Source organism: Mus musculus, chromosome 17 (genome assembly GCF_000001635.26).
Source record: "Mus musculus strain C57BL/6J chromosome 17, GRCm38.p6 C57BL/6J".
Lineage (NCBI taxonomy): Eukaryota > Metazoa > Chordata > Mammalia > Rodentia > Muridae > Mus > Mus musculus.
In genome coordinates, this window is record NC_000083.6 from 79,039,970 (window position 1) to 79,067,494 (window position 27,525).

At 43.0% G+C, this 27,525-nt stretch overlaps 1 protein-coding gene across 2 annotated transcripts in view; it reads left to right on the forward strand.

Annotated features, from left to right (window-relative positions):
- The first annotated feature begins 11,936 nt into the window (after nt 1-11,936).
- Nucleotides 11,937-27,525, forward strand: part of Qpct (glutaminyl-peptide cyclotransferase (glutaminyl cyclase)) — a 38,473-nt gene continuing 22,884 nt past the window's right edge. Inside the window, exons 1-2 of one of the 2 annotated variants that reach the window (NM_027455.3) lie at nt 11,937-12,419; nt 23,959-24,105. In NM_027455.3, coding sequence (NP_081731.1) covers nt 12,297-12,419; nt 23,959-24,105 — 270 coding nt within the window. In that variant the 5' untranslated portion in view covers nt 11,937-12,296. The remainder of the gene's footprint in view (nt 12,420-23,958; nt 24,106-27,525) is intronic. The other variant, NM_001316729.1, reaches the window with a different exon arrangement.

The window sequence follows — 27,525 nt, forward strand, 5'->3', positions numbered from 1 at the left end:
TTGTTGTGAAACAGTCCTCAAAACTGAAACCAAAAAGCCTTAATTTGTATATTCTCTGAATATGATAGAATTAAATGTGAAATCAATAAGGGGAATCTTTAACTGTTTGAAATGTAAATAATAATAATAATAATTTAAATAATGCATGGGTAGGAGGTTGGAGAGAGGTGGCTTAGTGGTTTGAGACAGCCAGTGGTTTGGCCAGAGGACCAGAGTTTGGTTGCCAGCACCAATATAGGACAACTCACCAACGCTCTAGCTTCAGGAGATCTGACATTCTCTATGGCCTTCATGGACACCTGCATGCATGTGGCAAATACACATACATGCATCGTGTAAAGAAATACATCGGAGGCAAACCGTGAAGTAATTGATCTGGATGAAAAGAAAAAGTCACCAGAGTGATACATGTGAAACATAATTAAGTAGCATTTAAGGGCGAATTATAATAACCAAAGTCCTCTTGCTAGAAAATTGAAATGTTGTAAGTTACTGATTTAAACTTACACTGTCCAGAACATAAATAAAAAGCGAGGAATATCAAAGCCAAACCAAAACAAGAAGGAAGGAAGTAATAATAAAGATCAGGACAGAAGCGAATGGAACAGAAAACGAAGCAGAAGCAGAACAGAGAGGACCCAGTCCCAGCAGGCATCTACTTATGGTTACAATTAGAGGCTGGCCACATGGAGCGTCGGTGGGAATGTGGAGAAGCTGAAATTCTCATACCCATCAGCTCGTAATGCAAAGTCGCATCTGCAGTGCGCACTGACTCTGGAAGACAGAGTGGCTGACAGGCGGTTGTCTGGGATCAAGTAACGCAGGGATAGATTACCAAGGAAAGGGGGATTTGGGAGATAGAAAAGATTTGGTTTTCTGGCTATGAACTCAGGTGTATATGTATGTGAAAGCTGGTCAGAGTTTATGTTTAAAAATGTATACTTTAATGTATCATCATTATAGCTGTTGCTTAAAAGATATGCACTTAGAAGCTGAGATTTAATAAAAATGATGCTTCCTGAGCTGGGCGTGGTGGCGCATGCCTTTAATCCCAGCACTTGGGAGGCAGAGGCAGGTGGATTTCTGAGTTCGAGGCCAGCCTGGTCTACAAAGTGAATTCCAGGACAGTCAAGGCTATACAGAGAAACCCTGTCTCGAAAAACCAAAAAAAAAAAAAAAAAAAAAAAAAAGGTACTTCCTATTGTATCATCAATACAATTTTTAAAAAAGATTTATATTTACTTATTTATTTAAATGTGTGTGTGTGTGTACTTGTTTGTATGTGGCAGAGAGTATGTGATAGCTTCTTCTATGACTCTACTATTCAGTTGAGGAAGTGTCTCTCTTTGAACAAGCCCCAATAGTCCCCTTGACTCCGGTTAGCCTGAAGTAGGATTCAAACACTTGGGGAAATATCCTGCTTATTACGTGGTTGCTGGGATCTATAGTCCTCATGGTTGTACAGCAGATTCTCTTAGCCATTGAGCTGTCTCTTTACTCCCTACTGCTGGATTCTTAAGTAATACCAGCTGTTTTAATTTTCATTTTTCTTCCCCTTACTTTCTTTTTAATTCTGTGCACTGCAGTAAAAGATATGACTACAGAATCTCTTTTTATTTTTATGTATTTAAATATTTGTGTATTTCTTATATTATTTTTATTTCTGCTTTTGAGGAAAGGTCTCATTATGTACAGCATCTTCAGTGTTTAAAACATAAAGCTTGCTAGTAATTTTCCATGGGAAGAGTTTGAAAATAGGAAAAATTACAATAGAGAGAGAGAAAGAAAAACAGTACAAAGATTAAGGGTTCTCAGAAGTTTCTAGAATGAAATAGGAATGGAAGAATGAGTGAAGAACAGTGAAAGAAAAAAAACATTTCGTGTGTAAGAATCAAGAAAGGCTCTCTACTTCTCCCATCCCTGTCCCAGAGACAGCACATTTTCTTGTGCTGTAGCAGATTCATCCCTGCAACAAAATAGGAAAGATTGGTGTGAACAGATTCGGCCGTATTGGGGCCTGGTCACCAGGCCTGCCTTCAGTTCTTGCAAAGTAGATGTAGTTGCCATAACAACCATTTCATTGACCTCAGCCACACACTCTACACGTTCTGGTATGGCTCTACCAATGGCAAGTTCAACAGCACAGTAAAGACCGAGAACAGGAAGTGTGTTATCAACAGCAAGGCCACCATTATCTTCTAGGAGTGAGATCCTACCAACATTAAGTGGGGTGATGCTGGTGCTGTAGATGCTGTGGAGTCTCCTGGTGTCTTTACCACCATGGAGAAGGCTAGGGCTCACTTGAAGGGTGGGGCCCAAAGCATATTCATCTCCATCCCTTCTGCTGGTGCCCCCATGTGACAAGGACCAACCACAAGAAGTGTGACAATGTAGCCAAGATTATCAGTAGTATCTCTTCTGCCCCACCAACAGCCTAGCACCCCCACCTGCCCACCATGAATATCCATTACAACTTTGACATCATGGAGGAATACATGGCCATAGTCCACACCACCACCGCCACCCAGAATATTTGGGATGACCCCTCTGGGAAGCTGTGGGACAATGGCTCTGGATCTGCCCAGAAGATCATCCCTGTATCCACAGACACTGCCAACCTATGGGCACGGCCATCCCAGAACTGAACAGGGAACTCAGCATGGCCTTCCATGTTTCTATCCTCAGTGTAGCCATCGTGGATATGACACACCATCTGGTGACAGCTGCCAAGAATGAAACAGGCATTGGAGGGTCCCCTAAAGGGTATCCTGGGCTATGCTGAGGACAGGTTGTTGCTTGTGTTTTCAACAGTAATATGTACTCTTCCACCTTTGATGCTGGGGCTGGCATTGCTCTCAATGACAATGTTGTAAAGCCAATTTCATGATATGGCAACAAATATAGTTATAGCAACAGGGGGTTGGACCTCATGGTCCACACAACTTTCAAAGAGAAAGACCACCCACCCCAGCAAGAACAAGAAGAAGAGAGAGGGCCTTGATTGACGAGGAACTCCTGTCACAACTCCGCTCCCAACACACTGAGCACTCTTTCTTTATAGCTTCTGTCCTAGACCCCCAGGAGAAGGGGACGGGGCGAGGGAGCTCTATTGTCTTGAATACCATCAGTAAAGTTCACTTCATTCCAACCTCCAAAGGAATCAAGAGGTGTGAATGTGGAAGGTAGGGATTTGTAGAGTCATGGGAAATAGCAAGAAACGTTTTTACCTGTGTAAAAACTCAGTTGATCAAAATCAGTCAGTACATAAAATATTTAATGCTTATAAGTTTCGATATTTGCTTCAAGTGCACTTGAACACCTTTGGGTGTATAGAGCTATGCTGCTTAGATCTCCCTTTAGGGAAGGTCTGCTCCAGCTGTGAGAGTGCTGCTGGCTGCAGCTTTCTTGACTGCAGAGTCTCTTGCAGAATTCCCTCCATTGAGATGGGTGGATGAAGCCCAAGCCATTTGACCCTTGGCAACCATGACTTCTATTTCAGTTCCATGGCTCCCTAATGTGCCAGGGTCCCCCTCTGCCCTCTCCTGTTCCTCCCATGTGAGTCTGTCTCAAGGGTACTCCCTAAACACATCTTACTTTCTCAACAGCTTCAAAGTCTGCTTCCTGTGGCTGCCAAACTGCAAGAACACTTTACTGAAAAATATAACCCAGCTCAGAGAACTCAGGAAAGAAACCATCGTCAAGTGATGTATAAACATTTTACCTCAAGTAATTCCAGTTTTATTTTGCATGGCTTTTACTTAGTATGCTGTTGTAGTAAATATTTTCTTTCATATAGGCTTGGTACTTCTACCTCTCTCTCTCTCTCTCTCTCTCTCTCTCTCTCTCTCATTGTATTATGAAAACATAAAAGGCAATAAAGTAAACAAGACAGCTTCTTCATTTTTTAACCACTCAGGAAACCCACTGTCTCAAGGTTGGCTTAGTTACAGAGAGGAAGTATACTAAGAACTGTTGATAGTGGTTTGTTCTTAATACTACAACAACAACAGCAACAGCAACAACAACAACAACAAGAAGACCTAAAGTGTAAGATTGTAAGAACTGTCCATGAGCGCACCACGCCCCCCCAAAAAAACCCACCCTCTTAACATTAGTTAGGCCCAGATATTTATTTTTTTCCATTTTTATTAGGTATTTAGCTCATTTACATTTCCAATGCTATACCAAAAGTCCCCCATACCCACCCACCCCCACTCCCCTACCCACCCACTCCCCCTATTTGGCCCTGGCGTTCCCCTGTACTGGGGCATAGAAAGTTTGCATGTCCAATGGGCCTCTCTTTCCAGTGATGGCCGACTAGGCCATCTTTTGATACATATGCAGCTAGAGTCAAGAGCTCCGGGGTACTGGTTAGTTCATAATGTTGTTCCACCTATAGGGTTGCAGATCCCTTTAGCTCCTTGGGTACTTTCTCTAGCTCCTCCATTGGGAGCCCTGTGATCCATCCAATAGCTGACTGTGAGCATCCACTTCTGTGTTTGCTAGGCCCCGGCATAGTCTCACAAGAGACAGCTACATCTGGGTCCTTTCGATAAAATCTTGCTAGTGTATGCGATGGTGTCAGCGTTTGGATGCTGATTATAGGGTGGATCCCTGGATATGGCAGTCTCTACATGGTCCATCCTTTCGTCTCAGCTCCAAACTTTGTCTCTGTAACTCCTTCTATGGGTGTTTTATTCCCAATTCTAAGGAGGGGCATAGTGTCCACACTTCAGTCTTCATTTTTCTTGAGTTTCATGTGTTTAGGAAATTGTATCTTATATCTTGGGTATCCTAGGTTTTGGGCTAATATCCACTTATCAGTGAGTACATATTGTGTGAGTTCCTTTGTGAATGTGTTACCTCACTCAGGATGATGCCCTCCAGGTCCATCCATTTGGCTAGGAATTTCATAAATTCATTCTTTTTAATAGCTGAGTAGTACTCCATTGTGTAGATGTACCACATTTTCTGTATCCATTCCTCTGTTGAGGGGCATCTGTGTTCTTTCCAGCTTCTGGCTATTATAAATAAGGCTGCTATGAACATAGTGGAGCATGTGTCCTTCTTACCAGTTGGGGCATCTTCTGGATATATGCCCAGGAGAGGTATTGCTGGATCCTCCGGTAGTACTATGTCCAATTTTCTGAGGAACCGCCAGACTGATTTCCAGAGTGGTTGTACAAGCCTGCAATCCCACCAACAATGGAGGAGTGTTCCTCTTTCTCCACATCCTCGCCAGCATCTGCTGTCACCTGAATTTTTGATCTTAGCCATTCTGACTGGTGTGAGGTGGAATCTCAGGGTTGTTTTGATTTGCATTTCCCTGATGATTAAGGATGTTGAACATTTTTTCAGGTGCTTCTCTGCCATTCGGTATTCCTCAGGTGAGAATTCTTTGTTCAGTTCTGAGCCCCATTTTTTAATGGGGTTATTTGATTTTCTGAAGTCCACCTTCTTGAGTTCTTTATATATGTTGGATATTAGTCCCCTATCTGATTTAGGATAGGTAAAGATCCTTTCCCAATCTGTTGGTGGTCTTTTTGTCTTATTGACGGTGTCTTTTGCCTTGCAGAAACTTTGGAGTTTCATTAGGTCCCATTTGTCAATTCTTGATCTTACAGCACAAGCCATTGCTGTTCTGTTCAGGAATTTTTCCCCTGTGCCCATATCTTCAAGGCTTTTCCCCACTTTCTCCTCTATAAGTTTCAGTGTCTCTGGTTTTATGTGAAGTTCCTTGATCCACTTAGATTTGACCTTAGTACAAGGAGTTAAGTATGGATCGATTCACATTCTTCTACATGATAACAACCAGTTGTGCCAGCACCAATTGTTGAAAATGCTGTCTTTCTTCCACTGGATGGTTTTAGCTCCCTTGTCAAAGATCAAGTGACCATAGGTGTGTGGGTTCATTTCTGGGTCTTCAATTCTATTCCATTGGTCTACTTGTCTGTCTCTATACCAGTACCATGCAGTTTTTATCACAATTGCTCTGTAGTAAAGCTTTAGGTCAGGCATGGTGATTCCACCAGAGGTTCTTTTATCCTTGAGAAGAGTTTTTGCTATCCTAGGTTTTTTGTTATTCCAGATGAATTTGCAAATTTCTCCTTCTAATTCGTTGAAGAATTGAGTTGGAATTTTGATGGGGATTGCATTGAATCTGTAGATTGCTTTTGGCAAGATAGCCATTTTTACAATGTTGATCCTGCCAATCCATGAGCATGGGAAATCTTTCCATCTTCTGAGATCTTCTTTAATTTCTTTCTTCAGAGACTTGAAGTTTTTATCATACAGATCTTTCACTTCCTTAGTTAGAGTCACGCCGAGATATTTTATATTATTTGTGACTATTGAGAAGGGTGTTGTTTCCCTAATTTCTTTCTCAGCCTGTTTATTCTTTGTGTAGAGAAAGGCCATTGACTTGTTTGAGTTTATTTTATATCCAGCTACTTCACCGAAGCTGTTTATCAGGTTTAGGAGTTCTCTGGTGGAACTTTTAGGGTCACTTATATATACTATCATATCATCTGCAAAAAGTGATATTTTGACTTCCTCTTTTCTAATTTGTATCCCCTTGATCTCCTTTTGTTGTCGAATTGCTCTGGCTAATACTTCAAGTACTATGTTGAAAAGGTAGGGAGAAAGTGGGCAGCCTTGTCTAGTCCCTGATTTTAGTGGGATTGCTTCCAGCTTCTCTCCATTTACTTTGATGTTGGCTACTGGTTTGCTGTAGATTGCTTTCATCATGTTTAGGTATGGGCCTTGAATTCCTGATCTTTCCAAGACTTTTATCATGAATGGGTGTTGGATCTTGTCAAATGCTTTTTCTGCATCTAACGAGATGATCATGTGGTTTTTGTCTTTGAGTTTGTTTATATAATGGATTACATTGATGGATTTTCGTATATTAAACCATCCCTGCATCCCTGGAATAAAACCTACTTGGTCAGGATGGATGATTGCTTTAATGTGTTCTTGGATTCGGTTAGCGAGAATTTTATTGAGGATTTTTGCATCGATATTCATAAGGGAAATTGGTCTGAAGTTCTCTATCTTTGTTGGATCATTCTGTGGTTTAGGTATCAGAGTAATAGTGGCTTCATAAAATGAGTTGGGTAGAGTACCTTCTACTTCTATTTTGTGAAATAGTTTGTGCAGAACTGGAATTAGATCTTCTTTGAAGGTCTGATGGAACTCTGCACTAAACCCGTCTGGTCCTGGGCTTTTTTTGGCTGGGAGACTATTAATAACTGCTTCTATTTCTTTAGGGGATATGGGACTGTTTAGATGGTCAACTTGATCCTGATTCAACTTTGGTACCTGGTATCTGTCCAGAAATTTGTCCATTTCGTCCAGGTTTTCCAGTTTTGTTGAGTATAGCCTTTTGTAGAAGGATCTGATGGTGTTTTGGATTTCTTCAGGATATGTTGTTATGTCTCCCTTTTCATTTCTGATTTTGTTAATTAGGATTTTGTCCCTGTGCCCTCTAGTGAGTCTAGCTAAGGGTTTATCTATCTTGTTGATTTTCTCAAAGAACCAACTCCTCGTTTGGTTAATTATTTGAATAGTTCTTCTTGTTTCCACTTGGTTGATTTCACCCCTGAGTTTGATTATTCCTGCCGTCTACTCCTCTTGGGTGAATTTGCTTCCTTTTTTTCTAGAGCTTTTAGATGTGTTGTCAAGCTGCTAGTATGTGCTCTCTCCCATTTTCTTGGAGGCACTCAGAGCTATGAGTTTCCCTCTTAGAAATGCTTTCATTGTGTCCCATAGGTTTGGGTACGTTGTGGCTTCATTTTCATTAAACTCTAAAAAGTCTTTAATTTCTTTCTTTATTCCTTCCTTGACCAAGGTATCATTGAGAAGAGTGTTGTTCAGTTTCCACGTGAATGTTGGCTTTCCATTATTCATGTTGTTATTGAAGATCAGTCTTAGGCCATGGTGGTCTGATAGGATACATGGGACAATTTCAATATTTTTGTATCTGTTGAGGCCTGTTTTGTGACCAATTATATGGTCAATTTTGGAGAAGGTCCCGTGAGGTGCTGAGAAGAAGGTATATCCTTTTGTTTTAGGATAAAATGTTCTGTAGATATCTGTCAGGTCCATTTGTTTTATAACTTCTGTTAGTTTCACTGTGTCCCTGTTTAGTTTCTGTTTCCACGATCTGTCCATTGATGAAAGTGGTGTGTTGAAGTCTCCCACTATTATTGTGTGAGGTGCAATGTATGCCTTGAGCTTTACTAAAGTGTCTTTAATGAATGTGGCTGCCCTTGCATTTGGAGCTAGATATTCAGAATTGTGAGTTCCTCTTGGAGGATTTTACCTTTGATGAGTATGAAGTGTCCCTCCTTGTCTTTTTTGATAACTTTGGGTTGGAAGTCGATTTTATCCGATATTAGAATGGCTACTCCAGCTTGTTTCTTCAGACCATTTGCTTGGAAAAATTTTTTCCTGCCTTTCACTCTGAGGTAGTGTCTGTCTTTTTCCCTGAGATGGGTTTCCTGTAAGCAGCAGAATGTTGGGTCCTGTTTGTGTAGCCAGTCTGTTAGTCTATGTCTTTTTATTGGGGAATTGAGTCCATTGATATTAAGAGATATTAAGGAAAAGTAATTGTTGCTTCCTATTATTTTTGTTGTTAGAGTTGGCATTCTGTTCTTGTGGCTGTCTTCTTTTTGGTTTGTTGAGGGATTACTTTCTTGCTTGTTCTAGGGCGTGATTTCCGTCCTTGTATTGCTTCTTTTCTGTTATTATCCTTTGAAGGGCTGGATTCGTGGAAAGATATTGTGTGAATTTGGTTTTGTCGTGGAATACTTTGGTTTCTCCACCTATGGTAATTGAGAGTTTGGCTGGGTATATTAGCCTGGGCTGGCATTTGTGTTCTCTTAGTGTCTGTATAACATCTGTCCAGGCTTTTCTGGCTTTCATAGTCTCTGGTGAAAAGTCTGGTGTAATTCTGATAGGCCTTCCTTTATATGTTACTTGACCTTTCTCCCTTACTGCTTTTAATATTCTCTCTTTATTTAGTGCATTTGTTGTTCTGATTATTATGTGTCGGGAGGAATTTCTTTTCTGGTCCAGTCTATTTGGAGTTCTGTAGGCTTCTTGTATGATCATGGGCATCTCTTTCTTTATGTTTTCGAAGTTTTCTTCTATTATTTTGTTGAAGATATTAGCTGGCCCTTTAAGTTGAAAATCTTCATTCTCATCAATTCCTATTATCCGTAGGTTTGGTCTTCTCATTGTGTCCTGGATTTCCTGGATGTTTTGAGTTAGGATCCTTTTGCATTTTGTATTTTCTTTGACTGTTGTGTCGATGTTCTCTATGGAATCTTCTGCACCTGAGATTCTCTCTTCCATTTCTTGTATTCTGTTGCTGATGCTCGCATCTATGGTTCCAGATCTCTTTCCTAGGGTTTCTATCTCCAGTGTTGCCTCGCTTTGGGTTTTCTTTATTGTGTCTACTTCCCTTTTTAGTTCTAGTATGGTTTTGTTCATTCCATCACCTGTTTGGATGTGTTTTTCTGTTTTTCTTTAAGGACTTCTACCTGTTTGGTTGTGTTTTCCTGCTTTTCTTTAAGGGCCTGTAACTCTTTAGCAGTGCTCTCCTGTAATTCTTTAAGTGACTTATGAAAGTCCTTCTTGATGTCCTCTATCATCATCATCAGAAATGTTTTTAAATCTGGGTCTAGATTTTCGGTTGTGTTGGGGTGCCCAGGACTAGGTGGGGTGGGAGTGCTGCGTTCTGATGATGGTGAGTGGTCTTGATTTCTGTTAGTAGGATTCTTACGTTTGCCTTTCGCCATCTGGTAATCTCTGAAGCTAGCTGTTATAGTTGTCTCTGTTAAGAACTTGTTCTTCAGGTGACTCTGTTAGCCTCTATGAGCAGACCTGGAGGGTAGCTTTCTCCTTAGTTTCAGTGGGCAGAGTATTCTCTGCAGGAAAGCTCTCTTCTTGCAGGGAAGGTACCCAGATATCTGGTGTTCGAACTGGCCTCCTGGCAGAAGTTGTGTTCCACTCGCTAGAGGTCTTAGGATCCCGTGTGGAATCCTGTGTGGGCCCTTGCTGGTGTCGGGCGCCTCCCCTGGCAAGGTACCCCGGGGCTCGAGTGGAGCGGAAGGGACTTGTGCCCCAGGTTAGGTCCGGGTAGTCTGCTTCCCTAATTACCACAGTCTCAGGTTCCGCGTGATTGGATTGGGGCAGGCGCTGTGTTCCACTCACCAGAGGTCTTAGGATCCCATGGGGAATCCTGTGTGAGGCCCAGATAATATTTAAACTGCCACTCAAACCCCAGACCTGAATAGTTATAGCAAAGAGATACTTTCATTCTGTTTTCCCTTGCAGCTCCAGACGGGGGCAGGACAGTGTGTGTGTTTCCAGCTCTTATTAAAACACCTAGTAGCCAAGCCTAGGAAGGGGTGTGTGTGTGTCTGTGTGTGTGTCTCTGTGTGCCTCTGTGTGTGTGTGTGTGTGTGTGTGTGTGTGTTTGTGTTTCTGAAAGATTTCAAAACCCTTAACTTTGGTCTTTAGAAAATAATTCTGTGTGTCTTTGTCTTTGTTCTGATTTTTCTAGGAATTCCGTGTAGCTGGGAGCTGACTTGGGGCAGAAGAAACTCATATCCTCACTGTGGAAGAAGAAACCACTTTCACAATTTAGGCCAGAAACCTATGAACTAAATATACCCTTTCCCCGGTTTTTCTTTTCTGCAGTGCTGAGAATTGAAACCGAGGTTTAAAGTACCCTACCACTGAACTACCCTGTCAGCTCTGATTGCCCCCCACCCCCCACTTCTCCTGCAGTCCTGAGGACTATACACATGTGCTTTACATGAGACCCAGATCTAGTCAGCTTATTTGCTTGTTTTTATTTGTAAGATGGGATTATCTAGATAATAATGATTTATGATGCAAAAAAAAACCCCACAAAACTCCAAAAACCAAAAAACCTAGCCCCTAGGGTTGCCTGCAGGAGATGGTTTTTAGTATTACCCTCTCCATATCATAATCCAAGGACATGCACTGTATCCCTTATATAGAAATGCCATAAATTTACATATAAAATGAACATCTTCCCATAGACTTTAAATCATTCCTAATTTGCTTATAATGTTTGATGACATGCAATAAGTATTACATTCTTTAAAGAATATGGTGTGTGGGTGTGGATGTTCGTGTACAGCACTGATACAAACCCCGTTGCTTTTGATTTGTGGTTGGTTGACTGCCCAGTGAAAAGGCTGGTGGAAGAAGAGGACTCCCTAAAATTTTACTTGGGCTTTTCCTTTTAGAGACAGTCATAAGAAATAATTACTTTTGGGACAACTGTAATATTTTAAATCTCACATATTTCAGTAATTATTTCAACCTTACCTGTCAGTTTGGGCATACAGTGGGCTGTCTCTTAAAGGAAAGATAACTATTTTCGAGAAAAGGGACACAAGATAAAAATGGTAGCTTCTAGAGTGGCGGTTCTCAACCTGCGGATCTAACAACCCTCTCGCAGGGGTCACAGATCAGATAGATAGCCTGCATATCAGATAGTCACATTACAATTCATAGCAGTAGTAAAAACTGCAATTATGAAGTAGCAACGAAAATAATTGTATGGTTGAGGATCACCACAACATGAGGAATTGTATTAAAGGGTCTGAGCATTAGGGAGGCTGAGAACCACTGTTCTAGAGCGAACACTTTTCCCAGAACCTTCCAGTCCAGCGCCCCCTTCCTCTAGGTCTCAGACCACCTAGAACCTGGGACGGTGCCTTGTACAGAGCATTGCACAAATATTGATTTTGTCTGAGTGTCATGGTGAATAGGTGCAGAAAACCACTTATAGCCCCCAGGGCCTGGTAAACTCTTTTCGTATCTATGGACTACAGGAAGGCTTTTCCTTGTCCTTCCTTCCTTCCTTCCTTCCTTCCTTCCTTCCTTCCTTCCTTCCTTCCTTCCTTCCTTCCTTCCTTCCTTCCTTCCTTCCTTCTTTCCTCCCTCTCTCTCCCTCCCTCCCTCCCTTCCTTTTTTCCCTCCATCCTTTCTAAAATAAGGAAGTGTTTTCTTTGTCCCTTGGATTCCAAAGCTCCTGTCACCCAGGGAAGCTCAGTCCCCTGGCTTCCAGGCTTCTGGGAGAGGACTGCTGGTTTGTGCTTGCGCTGCACAGCGGGAGGCCACAGGAGGCGACTGGGAGGCAGACACAATCAATCCAGGGGTGGAGAAGGGAGAAGGCAGGGCGACCGGCGCGCGTTCCCGGGCTCGTGACCGCTGGCGGCCCCGGGAATCCACGCCCACACACTCTTGCAGAGATGGCAGGCAGCGAAGACAAGCTCGTCGTGGGCACTCTCCACCTGCTGCTACTGCAGGCGACCGTCCTGTCTCTGACAGCTGGGAATCTGAGTCTGGTCTCCGCTGCCTGGACGCAGGAGAAGGTGAGGGGCCACTGCTGCGTTCTGAACTTGAGTGGCGTTGGAGGGTGCCAGGACCTGGGACTCGGCCACCTTCTCTTGGACTAGCGGGAGGCGGGTCAGGGATGCTGTCCCCCTGCTCAGGCACCAAGTCCTCACCCAACTCCTGGGAACCAGTGCTCTCTCTCCCAAGTCTGGGCGCCAGGGCTGGTCTCGGGGCTGCGCTAGTGTCGCCTGGGGGCTGAGTGATGTCACCCGCCTCCCTTTGGCTGCGCTCTGATGGGGGGTGGTGGTGCTGCTGATAGGCACAGGAAGTATGTCTCGCTGGCTGTGCAAGAACAGGGACATGGGGGCGCCACTGCCCAATCGCGACCCGCGAGCTCCGCGCTCCCCGCGCTTGCTCCTGGATGCCTAGACCGCGCGTCTAGGGGTGTCCCCATGGATGCCCAACTACAGCATTCAAGGATGCTACATGGGGATTGAGTTTCCTGGTGGACTCAGCGCCAGCATATTGTTAAATATTTAAAAGAGACGCACGCTGTTTTCAGATAAATGAATTCAGTTGTGGAAATCTCATTTAAGGAATTCAGAATAAAAATGATTTGCCAAGTCGCTTTGTGTGAAGAAAATAGATTCACAATTACTTCCTTTTCTTGTGCAACAGTTTTGAAATCATGAAATTGCTACGAGCTGTGCAAACGATGACGGTTTGGGAATAAAATGGCATGTCTTTAAAGAAACTAGGAAAAGCATCAGTCTAGGGATAGAACCTTGCGCGCGACATTACTAAACAAGTACTTTAAGTGCTTTTAGCGTTTCTGCACGTCCAACATGCTCATTCCCAGCTAGTTTCATGCACTAGTGTATGAATGGCCCACTTCAGGTGAGCTCAAGCATAGCCAACTTCTTTTCAGGACTCACAACAGATCCCCATTTACACGGGGAGTCTGGAGTGGGTGTGGGAAGTCAACACCGTACAACTTCAGTCTCTCCAGAATGAGTCAAACGGCTTCCCCCAGAGGCTGGGAAGTACTTCTCAAGCCGTTGAGTAGAATCCTCTCCTGCACTGCTTTGGGGTACCTGGGAGGTCAAGCACCGAGAAGGGACTTTAAAACCAGAGTGTCGCACAAGGCCAAATGTGTCTTTAAAACGTATTTTAATGGATGAGAAATATTGTCAGGGGCTGAGCTCCACTCGGGGTCTGTCTGTGGGCAGGTGTAGCAGCCAGGGTTGTTTCTAGGTGGGAGAACATCCTGTGATTCTTTTTCTTTAAGAGAAAATTTCCTTTTTATTGATTCGTCTCTCATATATTAATCCCTACTGCAATTTCCCCTCCCTCTGCTCCCCTCTTTCCTTCTGGATTCACTCTCTCCTCCACCTCTCCTCAGAAAAGAGCAGGCCTCCTAGGGATGTTAACCAAACAGGACGTTACAACCTACATTAGGACCAGGCACACATTCTCACATCAAGGCTGGATGAGGCAACCCAGTAATGGGAAGAGGGTCCCAAAGTCAGGCAAAAGAATCGGAGACAGCTCCTGCTCCCACTGTTAGGAATCCCCCAAGAACACCAGGCTACATAACTGTAACATGTATGTGGAGGACCCAGGTCAGACTCCTACAGGCTCTCTGATCTCTGAACCCACTTGAGTTCTGGTCAGTTGATTCCGAGAGCCGTGTTCTTGTGGTATTCTCAAAATGTTTTAAACTAAATTCAGATTTAACTTTTGAGAAATGTCTTAAGAAGCTTCTAACAGTTGTTTTACTGGGAAAACAAACACTCTCAAATGGCAGGAGTGGATGACAGTCAGCCATGACGTCTCTCAGTTAATAGCTCCTCCTGCTTTCCTAGTTTTAAAGGTCTCCATAAAGTCTTCTGGGCAGCCAGCTACACTTTACAGCCTGGGAGATGAATCAGCCTATACTCAAATGTGCCTTCCTGCCTTTTATGACATTTGACTGTTTTAATCAGACAAGGCACAGTCTTGGTATACTGGTCTGCCAACAGGAGAAGTACGATAACGAGAGCATCAGTTCTGAAATCCATTGCCTTGTTTAGAAATAGAGGCGTGTCTCTTGGAGTAGCATCCGCTGTGTGAAAGCACATCGACCCTAGTTTATGGCTGTCGTTAGAACCACGCTTCAGTGATTCGAAGCCTAGAAACCATTCATAGAAACAAATGACTACACCTCCGACGGGGCCCACGTATGTGTGTATGCGGAAGGGTGTTGACACGAAGGTACCAGTTGTCAGATAGATAGAACCACGTCATGTGAATCTCACGGTACCGGGAAAGAGTGTGCTTATCGCCATTTATAAAGTGGAAATCAGGAACCCTGGTCTTCCCAGTTCTGCTTTATTTTCTCCTTTTTTAAAGGTAGATAAATGCTGGCTGGCTGAGGAAGAGTGTCTAGCTAGCCCAGGAGTGTGTGCGTGTGTGCGTGTGTGCGTGTGTGTGTGTGCGCGTGTGTGTGAATGTATGTGTGGGATCTATATGTTAGGGGGCATCATTTCTTCCCACACCCCCAGATTCCTAGTTCCTTGGCCTCTCTCTTCCAGTTTTCGAGTTATCATTATGCTGAAAGTTGATCTGTATCTGGTTACTGTCCCTGATCTATCTATCTATCTATCTATCTATCTATCTATCTATCTATCTATCTATCTATCTATTTATTTCTGGTTTAGTGGTATTTATTTATTTATTTCTGGTTTAGTGGTTTTGTTTTTTCTTTCCCTTTTAAATCTCATTAAATCAGCTCTCCTTTAGATGAGAACTGCTGGCTGTCGAGACGCTGCCTACATTTGAAAAGGAATGTTAGCTCCGCTGAGCTAAACAGTGCAGCTTCACTTGTCATGTTCTAGTTGTGAAGGTAGCATGTACTCACTCTAGAAAGGTTCAAAAACACAGAACAATGTATTCTAAAAAAAAAAAAGAAAAAAAAAAGGACACCACCTACAATCTCATTTTCCAGATAATTCCTTTTAATCTTTTTGGGTCTTCTTATTGCCAGCTCCCATGTACACACACACACACACACACACACACACACACACACACACGCACACACACAGATTTATAGAGATGAGTAATGATGATTGAATTTCAGCTTGTTATAGGGACTGAATGAGTTTGTAAAACAGCACAGTGTCTAGCTTACATTGAAGGCTCAATGCATGTTAATTATTGAAAAATAAGCATACATTAGTATTTTGCAGTCAGCACTGCACATGCAGTTTAATATGATTAATAGTGTCATGAATCGTACCATAAGCCGGTAAAATCCCCTGAAAACATAACTTGATGATTGCAAAACTATCATCAGTTGATGATTTATTTCTTCATCTTGAACATTGAGGTTGCTAGCAAATCTCTATCAATAAAGCTGAGACATAATGTATTTTGACGGGAAGAATTTTCCCTTACTGTGACAATGTTGAAGGAGGAAAATTCAAGTCGCATTAGAGGTGGAGAGGCAAAGACTCGGAAGGGCCCAGGAGAGCTGTAAACAGTTATCTGCGACACTTCACGTTTCTCTGGTTTTGAACCACTTGCTATTCCAAATGTCCATAAGATTTCCCCCTCTCTACCTCACTCGGCCACCCAGCCACCTGTGAGTGGAAAGAGGCGACTCCAAGGCAGGGACAGAGAGGCTCGTGAAGACCTCTAGGGCAGGAAAAAAGCCAACTGTCATCTTGAAATCTCTACTATCCTGTGGTTTAGAAACAGTGACACCCATTTTACACATTAGGGCACTTTTCTTCGACGTAACTGTTCAATGAGGAGCTGGGGTCTCTCTGTTGTACTTCCCTCTCGGCCCTGATTTTTAAGAAGCGAGCCTGTGTGCACTGGACAGAAAGGCAGAATCTTGGTCAGTTTCCAGTTCCTTTCCGTGCTGTGTCTGTGCTGACCATGGCTTGCACACATTTCAGTCACTGCTGGCAGAGTGGAACTTGCAGGTAGCAAAAGTTTAATCTGAGGACTGTCTGGAATGTTCATAAAGGAAGCTTGGATCAGCTGCATTTCTGCAATGGTCTCCCTTACAGGCAGTGTTTTGGCCTCTCCATTTCGCCTGCAGGCAAGGCCGCCTCTCCAAATTATGTAATGAAATGCCTGGGCCGTGTGATTAGACAGGAGATGCTTCAGGATATCTGGTTCACAGGTTTGTTTCAGCTGATTCTTGTCACCTGGAGCAGACTTCATTGTCCTTTCTGCCTGGATGAAAAGACAAGGCCCTGGGTGTAACAGAGCCTTGTTCCTCTGAGAACGTTGGCACCAGCAGAAATGGCTGAAGTACCTTTCAATTGAAATGCACCTAGAGCAAGCCTGGGATTTACACTTGCCCTTGGCCTTTATTCTGTTTTGTTTTGTTTGTTTGGGGCCAGAGTATCACTATACCGCCGTGTTGTAGGGCTGGAGCTCACTGTGTAGATCAGGCTGGCTTCAGACTTGGGGTGATTCTCCTGTCTCTGGCTCTCATGTGCTGGGAATCACGGGTGTGCACCCCCACATTCAGCTTCGGCACTGTTTTGGGGCCAGGTACTGTCCTCTGAGCCTATCCTTCCCACTTCTGTCTTACTCATTCCTGTTTTGAAACAGGTTTTGTACTTAGTGAGTTCTGAGAGTAAGAGCCCTTTACTTCAGTGGTTTTCAACCTTCCTAAGGCTGTGACCCCTTGATACCGTTCCTCATGTCGTGGTGACTCCCAAGCATAAAATTATTTTCGTCACTACTTCATAACTGTAATTTTCCTTTTATTTTGAGTTGTAATTCAGATATCTGATACACAGATGATCTTAGGTGACCCCTTTGAAAAGGTCAATTGAACCTCCAGACTGGGGTCGAGACCCAGGTTGAGAAACACTGCCTGTAAATTGACTGTATGCTGTTTAGCATATGCAAGCTGTATGCTTTTCTGTAAGAGCTTTTTGTGAATCAAGGGGCTTGTACAACTGAATTTAGTTGCTCTGCTTTCAATACTCTTCACTAACTAGGAAGTTTGATATTTCTGTGATTTTTCAGATCTGGTCCAGAAAGAAGGGGGAAGGAACTCTTTATTGAAGTGCACTTATGAAATCAACCATTTTTGTTGTTTAGCTCAGGAGGTTGAAGAGCAGATAGTGCTTATTCAAAAGCACCCGTGGGTCTGTCCGCTTCACTCACTATCAGCTACTAAGAATTTAAAAAATGTCCTTTGACATGTTGCTTTCAGACACAGTATCTTTTGCTGCTGGAGACTGTGATACTTAGATACCGTTCACCAATTTGACAAGACTCTAGAACCACCCAGGAGACAGCCCTCTGTGCACGTCTGTGGGAGACTTTCTAGATTGGGTTAAAGAGGTGGGAAGACACATCCTCCACGTGCATAGGCTAGAGTCTCAGTTAAGATGGCTAAATGGCAAAAAGAAGCAAGGTAGCAGCAGCCATCGCTCTCTGCCTCCGAACTGAACTGCGCTGTACCATGAGCAGCTGTCTCATTTATCGCTGTGCTCTATGCACATTTACTTTGTATCAAAGAGCCTTCAAACTGAGCAAACTGAACCTTTCCTTTCTTAAACTGTGATTGAATGGCACTGTGCCCCAGCAACTTGGGAAGGAGCAAATAGAGAGATCATGAAGGCTGATTTATTTCATTCTTGCTTTTCTGAAGTCTTGTGAGATTTTCCAAGTTCCTGTAAAGCATGTATTTAAACATGACTTTGATTTCCTTTCACTGTGGACATGAAGAACACAGCCCACAGTGACTAGGTTGGCTCTGGGGTTGGCACAGTGGGCAGCGAATAGGAAAGAAGCCATCGATAAAATAGTTGTGTAAGAGAGAATAGTAATTCATTTATTTATGCAGTGTGGGTAGAAGGAGGAATATGAAAGGGTATCTTGCTGGAGTCAGTTCCTTCCTACAATAGAGAATCTGGGGATTGGACTCGGGCTTCAACAGTGAATACCTTTAACCACAGAGACACATCGTGCCCCTGAAACAGATTCTGACATGAAAGTTTACATCTGTCATCATTACTGCCCTGGGCCAAGCCAAGGAGCTGTCAGTTGTCTGAAGCATTGTGCAGAAGTTTAAAAGAAGCAAAGCTGACAAGCACGGAACTAGGATGTCCCCTTGCAACAGGCAGCCACCTGGAACCAGGCCATGTCTTGTCCCCTTGTGCCAGGCAGCCACATGTCTCTTCTGGCTTTTATGCCTGTCTATGAATTCAGCTAGTTTAGTATTTACGAAGACAGAGGTGTGACTCTTACGCCTTTATTATATAAACACGTTTATAGCTGCAGAAGTTTTAGAAAAATACTTAGTTTGTCTCTCCATTACTTGAAATTACCCAGTAGTTACCAGGTGCTCAATGTGAGCCACACCCCTGCGACTCTGGAGAGAGGCAGGAAACTGGGAGAGGGTTCTAGCTTTCCTGGAGCTCCTGACTTATGTGAAATACAGATATGAAACACGACACCCGAGAACAGTCTTCAGGCAGGAGCATGAAGAAGACAGGCATTTTGAAGGTGAAGAGACACGGAAACAGTTTGAAGGGCAGACTGCATTGCTGAGGTGCCGAGACCCTAAGGAGTAGATCTCAAAGTGGCTGGGTGCTAGGGTGACCAAAGTGGGATGAATGGGAGCCTGCAGCTCATGCTGGGGCTTGCAAGGCAGTGGGAGAGACACACAGGCATTTGTTGGGAAGGAACAACCATGCAGATCCCCCTTTCTGCCCCCATTTACTTTGGCTCACACTTCACACTTTTTTCCCCTTTAGATTCAGCTTTCTTGTTCAAATGCTGTTTAATTCTAACACGAGGACTTAGACATTGGAGGCACTAAGGAATTTAAAGGCTTCAGTAGAAGTTTGTTTAGAAAATATATCTATCTGTTGCATAGGGCTACATAAGGCCATTTCCATGCAAGTGTGTAATATACTTTAAGCATAGTCTACCTCCGGTGCTCTGCAAGTGTTCCTCCCAGACACACTCAGAGACCCCTTTGCTCCTCCTTCCTCCCCCCTCCCCCTGTTTGGTTTCCACTCTCATGGCATGTCATCTTATGAGTTTATGTCTATGGTTTCTAGTCAAATCTGTTTTTCCCCAGGGAACGACATTTGAAAGAAATATACTTCTTAATGTGTGTCTGTGTGTGTGTGTGTGTGTGTGTGTGTGTGTGTCTGTGTGTGTGTATGTATGTATGTATGTATGTGTGTGTGTGTGTGTGTGTGTGTGTACCATTGCACCTATGTGGAGCTCAGAGGACAACATGCAGGAGATGGTTTTCTCCTTCCACCATGTGGGTTCAAGGGATTGAACTTAGGTTCCCAAGACTTGACAGTAGCTGTCTGTACCCATTGTGTCATCTCCCTGTCCCCTAGAAATATGCTTTAAAGTGTATTATTCCCAAGAACAAAACCAAAACCTTAATACATTCAGTTACGGTATCAATATTCAAGAGTAAAGCAGAAGTGAGGAAATGAAGCAGAACACTGAATGCTGGGTTAGAAATCCTCCTGCCGGGATTTACTTTACGTATTTACCTTTAACTCTCTACCGTTGGTTTTTACAGACCTCAGTTCCCATTGGTGGAGGTCAGGGGGTTGGACTAGTTATCTCTAAGTGACATATCCAGGTCTCACATTCTATACTAGTTTACTGTACGATGGGGGAAATTAGCACCCTGGGTATTTACTAGGCAATCTGTATGCTTTGGCTCGTTTAGTCCTAAGTACCTTCGGGTGCAGGTACTATCACCTCCATTTTTCAGACAAGGAAATGGAGCCTTGATAAGGTTAAGTAACATAGCCAGAGTTACTGCTAGTGGTGGGTGCTAAGTTGAAAGGCTGTATCTGATCCAATAGCCTGTGCTCTTTGCATGATAAACACTGGAGAGAAACACTGCGTTATTTCAAAGTCTAGAGGGATCTAAGCAACGAGGCAGCAGCAGTCAGTATTTCTACAGTGTTTCATTAGCCGTGTGGGTGGTTCATGTGGAGTGAATTACCTGCATGATTATTTAATGTATCCAGTAAACACTAATCCTGGAAGGAACTGCAGGATGGGCGGAGTCTCCCAATTTCTGTTTTGCATTCCAAAGAATGTCCCTACCACCGTTCTCCTCATTCTCCTTAGGGAAGAACTGGTTTGAGCAACCATTCATTTCCCTTTGAGCAGAAGTGCCACAATCCCTAGGAGTGTCTGATGAACTTGTAATGAATGGCTGATTCATCATTTTGGGTGTCCTAAGACAAGTTCAGCATGTGTAAGGTCATATTCAGGATACACATTTGAACATTAGGTCTACTGAGCTTTTAAAGTTTTATTTTAATATGTAAATGTACTAAAGAGTATTAAAACCTTAATAGACTATAAGATAATTAGGTTGATGATGGAAAAGAGTTCCTATTTAGCCAGCTTTACAATTGTCAGACTCACATTGAGAGGGGCATCATTCATCCCGGGTACACACTGATAGAAATTGAGGGCCAGGAAGAAGGCTCAGTGCGTAAAAGTGCTTGCTGTGCAAACATGAGGACATGAGTTTGAACCCTCAGAATCCATGCAAGAGCCAGGCAGAGTGTGAGAGATGAGAGATTGAGACAGGAAAAGCCCCAAAGTGTGTAGGCATCGAGCCTGGTATCATTTTGTTTTTAAGGCCTGTTTTTATTTTATATTATGTATATCCTCCTTAGGCTTACTATGGCTGGGATGAAACATCATGACCAAAGCAGCTTGGGGAGGGAGGAAAGGGTTTATTTAAGCTTATACTTTCAGGTGACAGTCCATCACTGAGGGATAGTCAGGGCAGGAACTTAAACATGGCAGGAGCTGATGCAGAGGCCTTGGAGGGATGCTGCTTACTGGCTCGCTCCTTGTGGCTTGCTCAGCCTGCTTTCTTATAGAACCTAGAACCACCAGCAAAAGGATGGCACCACCTATAATAGGCTGGGCCCTTCCCCAGCAATCCCTAATTACAAAAATGTCCTGCAGGCTTGCCTACAGCCTGATCTTGTGGAGGCATTTTCCCAGTTGGGGGGGTTCCTCCTCTCAGATAACTCTAGCTTGTGTCAAGTTGACATAAAATCAGCCAGCACCCCAGCACTTGGGAGGCAGAGGCAGGTAGATTTCTGAGTTCGAGGCCAGCCTGGTCTACAGAGTGAGTTCCAGGACAGCCAGGGCTACACAGAGAAACCCTGTCTCGAAAAACAAACAACAACAACAACAACAACAAAATCAGCCAGCACAATGTATGTGTGTGCATTCTGTCTGCATGTATGCCTGTACCATTAGTGTGCCTGATACATACAGAAACCAGAAGAAGGCATTGGGTCCTGCCAGAACTGAAGGTTTAGACGCTTATAAGCCACCATATAGGTGCTGGGAATTAAAACCTTGTCTTCTATAAGAGCAGCCAGTGCTCTTCTCTTCAGCCCCAAGAATGAAATTTAAAATATTCTAGTATCTACATTAAGAGGTTAAGGTTGGAATTAATTTTAACAAATATTTCACTTATAGCATAGTAAAAACTGTTTCATCACATACCCAGAGAAATATAAATGACATAATTCTATTTTTATAAAAAGGTCTTTAAAAGTGATGTATTTTCCAGATGTGGTGGTACACGCTTTTAATCCCAGAGCTTGGTAGATGGAGGCCAGCCTGGTCTACATAATGCACTCCAGATCAGCCAAGGACACACAGTGAGACATTGTCTCAAAAAACAAAAACAAAAACAAAAACAAAAACAAATCCAAACGCCCCAAACCTGGTGTATACATTGCACTTGAAGCACACCTCGATTTTCTACTTTTCAAGTCTTAATAGTCACAAATGGCTCGTAGTCTCCTGTACTGGACAGTGCAGATCTAGAACAACTAGAGAACTGGCTGACGTCATGGCGTCTGCACATGGCAGCTGGAGGTCTTGCTTAGGCCTCCCTGCCTTGCCGTTCTGAAGTGCCTCTCTGCCTGTTATAAAACAGCTCTACTGACAGTGTGTTTCTTTGCTGTCTTCAGCTTTTTAAATATTACATTTTCTTCAGATAATAATCTCAAAATTGTTATGTTGTTGTTGTTATGTTGTTGTTTTGACATAGGGTTCTATTGCGGTAAATCTCCAACCCAATTATGCCTGGCAATGAAAACAAAACTCAATTAATATGATTACATGCTGTGAGCCTAGATTGGGCAGATCTACTGCTACACTACCATCTTCCACATGAGACCCCGTAGAACTTGCGGTTTCTCCAGGCCATGTGCTTCTGCTCTGCTTTTCTTCTTCTTCTTCTTCTTCTTCTTCTTCTTCTTCTTCTTCTTCTTCTTCTTCTTCTTCTTCTTCTTCTTCTTCTTCTTCTTCTTCTTCTTCCTCTTCCTCTTCCTCTTCCTCTTCCTCTTCCTCTTCCTCTTCCTCTTCCTCTTCCTCTTCCTCTTCCTCTTCCTCTTCCTCTTCCTCTTCCTCTTCCTCTTCCTCTTCCTCTTCCTCTTCCTCTTCCTCTTCCTCTTCCTCTTCCTCTTCCTCTTCCTCTTCCTCTTCCTCTTCCTCTTCCTCTTCCTCCTCCTCCTCCTCCTCCTCCTCCTCCTCCTCCTCCTCCTCCTCCTCCTCCTCCTCCTCCTCCTCTGCATCCTCTCCCTCTTCCATTTTCTCCTTCTCTCCCTCCCCTCACCTTTTGCTCCACCTTCCCATCATCAGCTCTTCTTTATTTTACAAATTAAGGTGGGAAGCAGGTTTACAGGAAATCACCTGAGTGCTGACTCATTCCTGGTTGGAAGACACTCCCAGGAGAATGGACTTAACATCAAATATAATTAGCTCCAGGGCTCTCCACAACAGGGTTCCTCTGTGTAGTCCAGGCTGGCGCTGAACTTGTAATTTTCATGCCTCTGCCTCCTCAGTGTTGGTACTCTGTATAGTTGTTATTAATTTTTTAAATTACGTGTGTGTGTGTGTGTGTGTGTGTGTGTGTGTGTGTGTGTGTATACCTTGGTGTATGTGTGGAGGACAATTTGCTAGAGTCAGTTCTCTTCTTACACCATGTAGGTCCCAGAGATAGAACTCAGCTCTTCAAACTTGTTGGCAAGTGCTCATCCACTGAGCCATTTCACCAGCCCAGAACTGTTATTTTTAAACCTCAGTTTTACAAAACAATTATTCAGAAAATTTATCTGAAGTTACACCAGTTGTGTGACTTACCATGAAAGCATACTTTCAATTTTGTTTTTCAAACAAGCTGCCAAAATCTAGACATTTCAAGGGGACAATTTTATAGTTGAGCCCTTTACCTCATATGACATAAACCTTCTCCTTTATTTTGAAGTTTTTTTTTTTGTTTTTTTTTTTGTTGTTGTTTTTTTTGAGACAGGATTTCTCTGTATAGCCCTGGCTGTCCTGGAACTCACTTTGTAGACCAGGGTGGCCTCGAACTCAGAAATATACCTGCCTCTGCCTCCCAAGTGCTGGGATTAAAGGCGTGCGCCACCATGCCCGGCTATTTTGAAGTTTTTAAAGCCACTAATCACAAATGTACCATGCTAAGTCTTAAACACATACAATTGGAGCTAAGTACTTTTTATTTGATCACAGAACCACCACCAACCAGCACATTTGAATTCTTCATCTCTTCAGCAAGTTGCAGAAGGCACTAGCATTTCTGAAATGTGGCAAAACGACTTGAGACCATTGCTGATAGAACGATATCCTGGATCGCCCGGAAGCTATTCTGCTCGGCAGGTGAGGAAGAACAGAGTTCACACCTAAAGGTTTTAAATACTTTGCTTTCCCTTGAGGGATGAGATGGTGGCTAAAGTTCTGAGTCATGTATAACATTATCTCACTACACACTACCAGAGGTAACCAAGAAAGACATACACCTGAGAGTAAGTGTCTATTTTGAGTTGATTGCTACACATTTACTGAAAATCAGTTTATGTTTATGTGTGACATCATTGTCCTGACTATAGCAGCAATAATTCAGGATACTAAGGCCCCAATCTTGGTCACTTCAAGGACACATTCCTAGCTTACTAACCATTTTTTGTGACCCCTAGAATCCAAACTTCAACAGCTTTTCACAGTGCTTGCTTAGCAGTTCCAGGGCAAGTGTGAGTCACCGAACTGTCAGCCTTTTTCCTCTTGAGGGAAATTGTTTTCTTGGCTGAGGCCAATGATTAGCTTCTGTCTACAGTTGAGCTTCTCAGACATCTACTTTGACCCACAGTAAAAACATGGTGGATTTTACAGACAAGGATGTTTAACAATGTATTTAGCTGCAATGAAAGTTTTTGGAAAAACTACTCATTGTTATTATCTGTAATTTATTTAGATATTGTAAGTTCTATTTTTATTTCCAGGTTTATTGATTTTACCACTGCTGTTTGGAGGACAGTGATGTAGAGGGAAGCTATAAGATGGGCTAGACTTTGAATTTCTTTGTCAATCTGCCTGAGCAACACGAAATCTTACCTCTCAATGTCTGCTTTTTTCCAAACTAATCTCATTCAAGGGGGAGCTTGGGAAGGAATAGGACCGGCCTCTCAAAGCCTCTTCCTAAATATTCTACTTGCTCAACTTCCTAGACAAAAACATTGGCAACTACTGCTGTGTCTAGAGAGACCTGCATGCTTCATCTATGCAGCTCACAGCTCTTATTTTTCTACTGTGTAGCTCTGCCCTGCAAGTGTACCCTTGACAGATGTGTGTGTTGGCTTTTTTTAGCCTCCTTCTTCCCATCTGAATAGCTCCTCAGATGAGGCCTGTTGTGGTGAGTTTAGCTAACTGTTCTGTGCTCCCGACAGGTCGCACATGTGCACCCACCCAAGAGCTATCTGGATTTGTGAATGGAAGACAGACAGACAGACAGACAGACAGACAGACACACACACACACACACACTCACCCCAGTTAATTTTAAATGCCTTGACTAGCTTAATGGCTGAGCATTTCTAATCCTTCCCACTGCTAGCAAACACTCCTCTCCTGTACTCCTGAGTTAACAACTTTTAAAGTCTATATTTCATCTCTGCTACCCCAACACATTTGGGGAAGTGGGTCATGTGGCCACTTTCCATGATTCTCATATGTCAGTGGGCCTTTGGGTCTGGTCTTTCCTCTTCCCCATCAAGGTGATTTCTGCCCTTTCCTCTCTCCCAATCTCTAGTCTGGGCAAATCTAAAGGTCTGGTTTCAGTCCACTTGCCCAGGCATTGGCTGTTGGCTCTTTATTGATTGATCAAAAGACCAGTTGGGGACAAGGACCTTCAGTATTTGGACACACAGATTTCCGATTTGAGGGGCGAGGTTAATTCAAAGCATTAGAACCAATCCCCAACAAAGCTCTAACAAACTTGGTTATTTTAGCCTTCAGAAACATTGAGGAATGGTGATGAGGAGGAGGGGAAGGAAGAAGAGGAAGGGGAGGAGGAGGGAGGGGGAGGAGGAAAAGGGGGAGGATGATGGTGGTGGCCAACTTCCATCCTTTCCTAGCTCCCTTCCTTCTTTTCTTTCTTTTTATTCATATATGTTTTTTTGATAAACAGTATCACTCTACAACCCAGGCTGGCCTAGAACTTACCATGTAGCCCAGGGTAGCCTTAAACTTGAGGTGTTCCTTGTGTTTGATTCTCTCAGGATGTAGGGTTGCAGTTGTGAATTACCATGCCTGGATATCCATCCTGGATGGTCAACTTTCGGACAGCACATAATAGCACATTTAGTTTCCACAACAATGCTACATTCCTATCCCAATATACTTATTTAAAGAGATCCAAGGCTTAGTTATCTGAATTAATTTATTTGCAGTTATGTGTGTTATAGCAGTTTGAACTCAGTTCTACTTGATTTTCTAATCACTAGAGATTTGAGAGAAATTAGATCAAGGATAAATGAAGCTAATAGCTTCAGCTCTGCATCTTCCCATGGCACACTGGAGAGTGAGGTACACAATATTTATTGCACAGTTTTCCCAAGGCCCCATGTTCTAAGAATTTTCTTGAAAGTTTCAGAATGTTTGCTTCTCAAAGTCCTCAGCTCACCTGGAAACAATCCGGGCTATGATACTTGATCCAACCTTTCCCATTTTCTTACTCTGTTGGCTCAGAAGGCTATTTACATGCAGATACACATATGCATACATGAGGCCCAAGTTCCTTATTCCTAAAAGGCCATAAACATAGTGAACATTGTTGAAACTTTGTCTTCTATGGATATATAGCATAATCAGTATATAGGTATTGTTATGATTTAAAAGATATACATTCAGTGGCTGGAGAAATGGCTCAACAGTTAAGAGAGCATATTGCTCTTGCAGAGGACCACAGTCTGGTTCCTAGCACCCATACTGAGTGGTTCACAACTGCTTGTAACTCTAGCTCTAGAGAAACTCAACACCTCTGGCCTCACATGCACACACTCATACACAGACGCATGCATACACAAAATAAAAAAAAAACTTTTTAAATGTTCGAAGATAAATATCCACATAATGACCAAGTCTACAATAGCATTGACCACTGTCTTGAAGGGGTAGAAGCAAAGGGGAAATGTATTGACAGTATTTTAGAATGTGTTAGGCCCTAGGCAGGACTGCCTGTATGTGGCCTGACTGATGTGGTGGTAGATGATAACAGGATAATCATGTTAGAAATTTTATTTAACCCTGGCCCTTATGGGAGAGCTGGCCCTGCCCCCCCCAACAACCTTTGGTTCTCTTAAGTTATGGCTTCTGGGGAGGGATACAGGCAGAGAAAGACTCATCCTCCCCTGGGTTGCTGGCCACTGGGAATCTGACCCTATCCCGGTGAGAATATGGCTAACACAACATGGACGTGCTTTTTCCTCTTTTTGATAAGAATAAATAAATTATAAAATAAATAATACGAAAGAAATTTTACCTAAGAGATTCAGTCTTATTATTTTTAATAAGAAAATTGCTATCACTAATCTAGAATGATGTCCCTTAAGTTGTGGAAGAGAAAAGGCTCCTTCATTTGAAAATGAAAAAGAGACAATTATTATGAGGGGACCATACTCAGGGTTTTACATCGATGTAAAACTCAAGTAGGATCACAGCCTTTCATTCAGAGCCAAATTTAAGCAGCCCCAATAACAAAAATTGTTCCCCTTAGGCCTCTTGGGAACTAGGTCAGGTACTCTG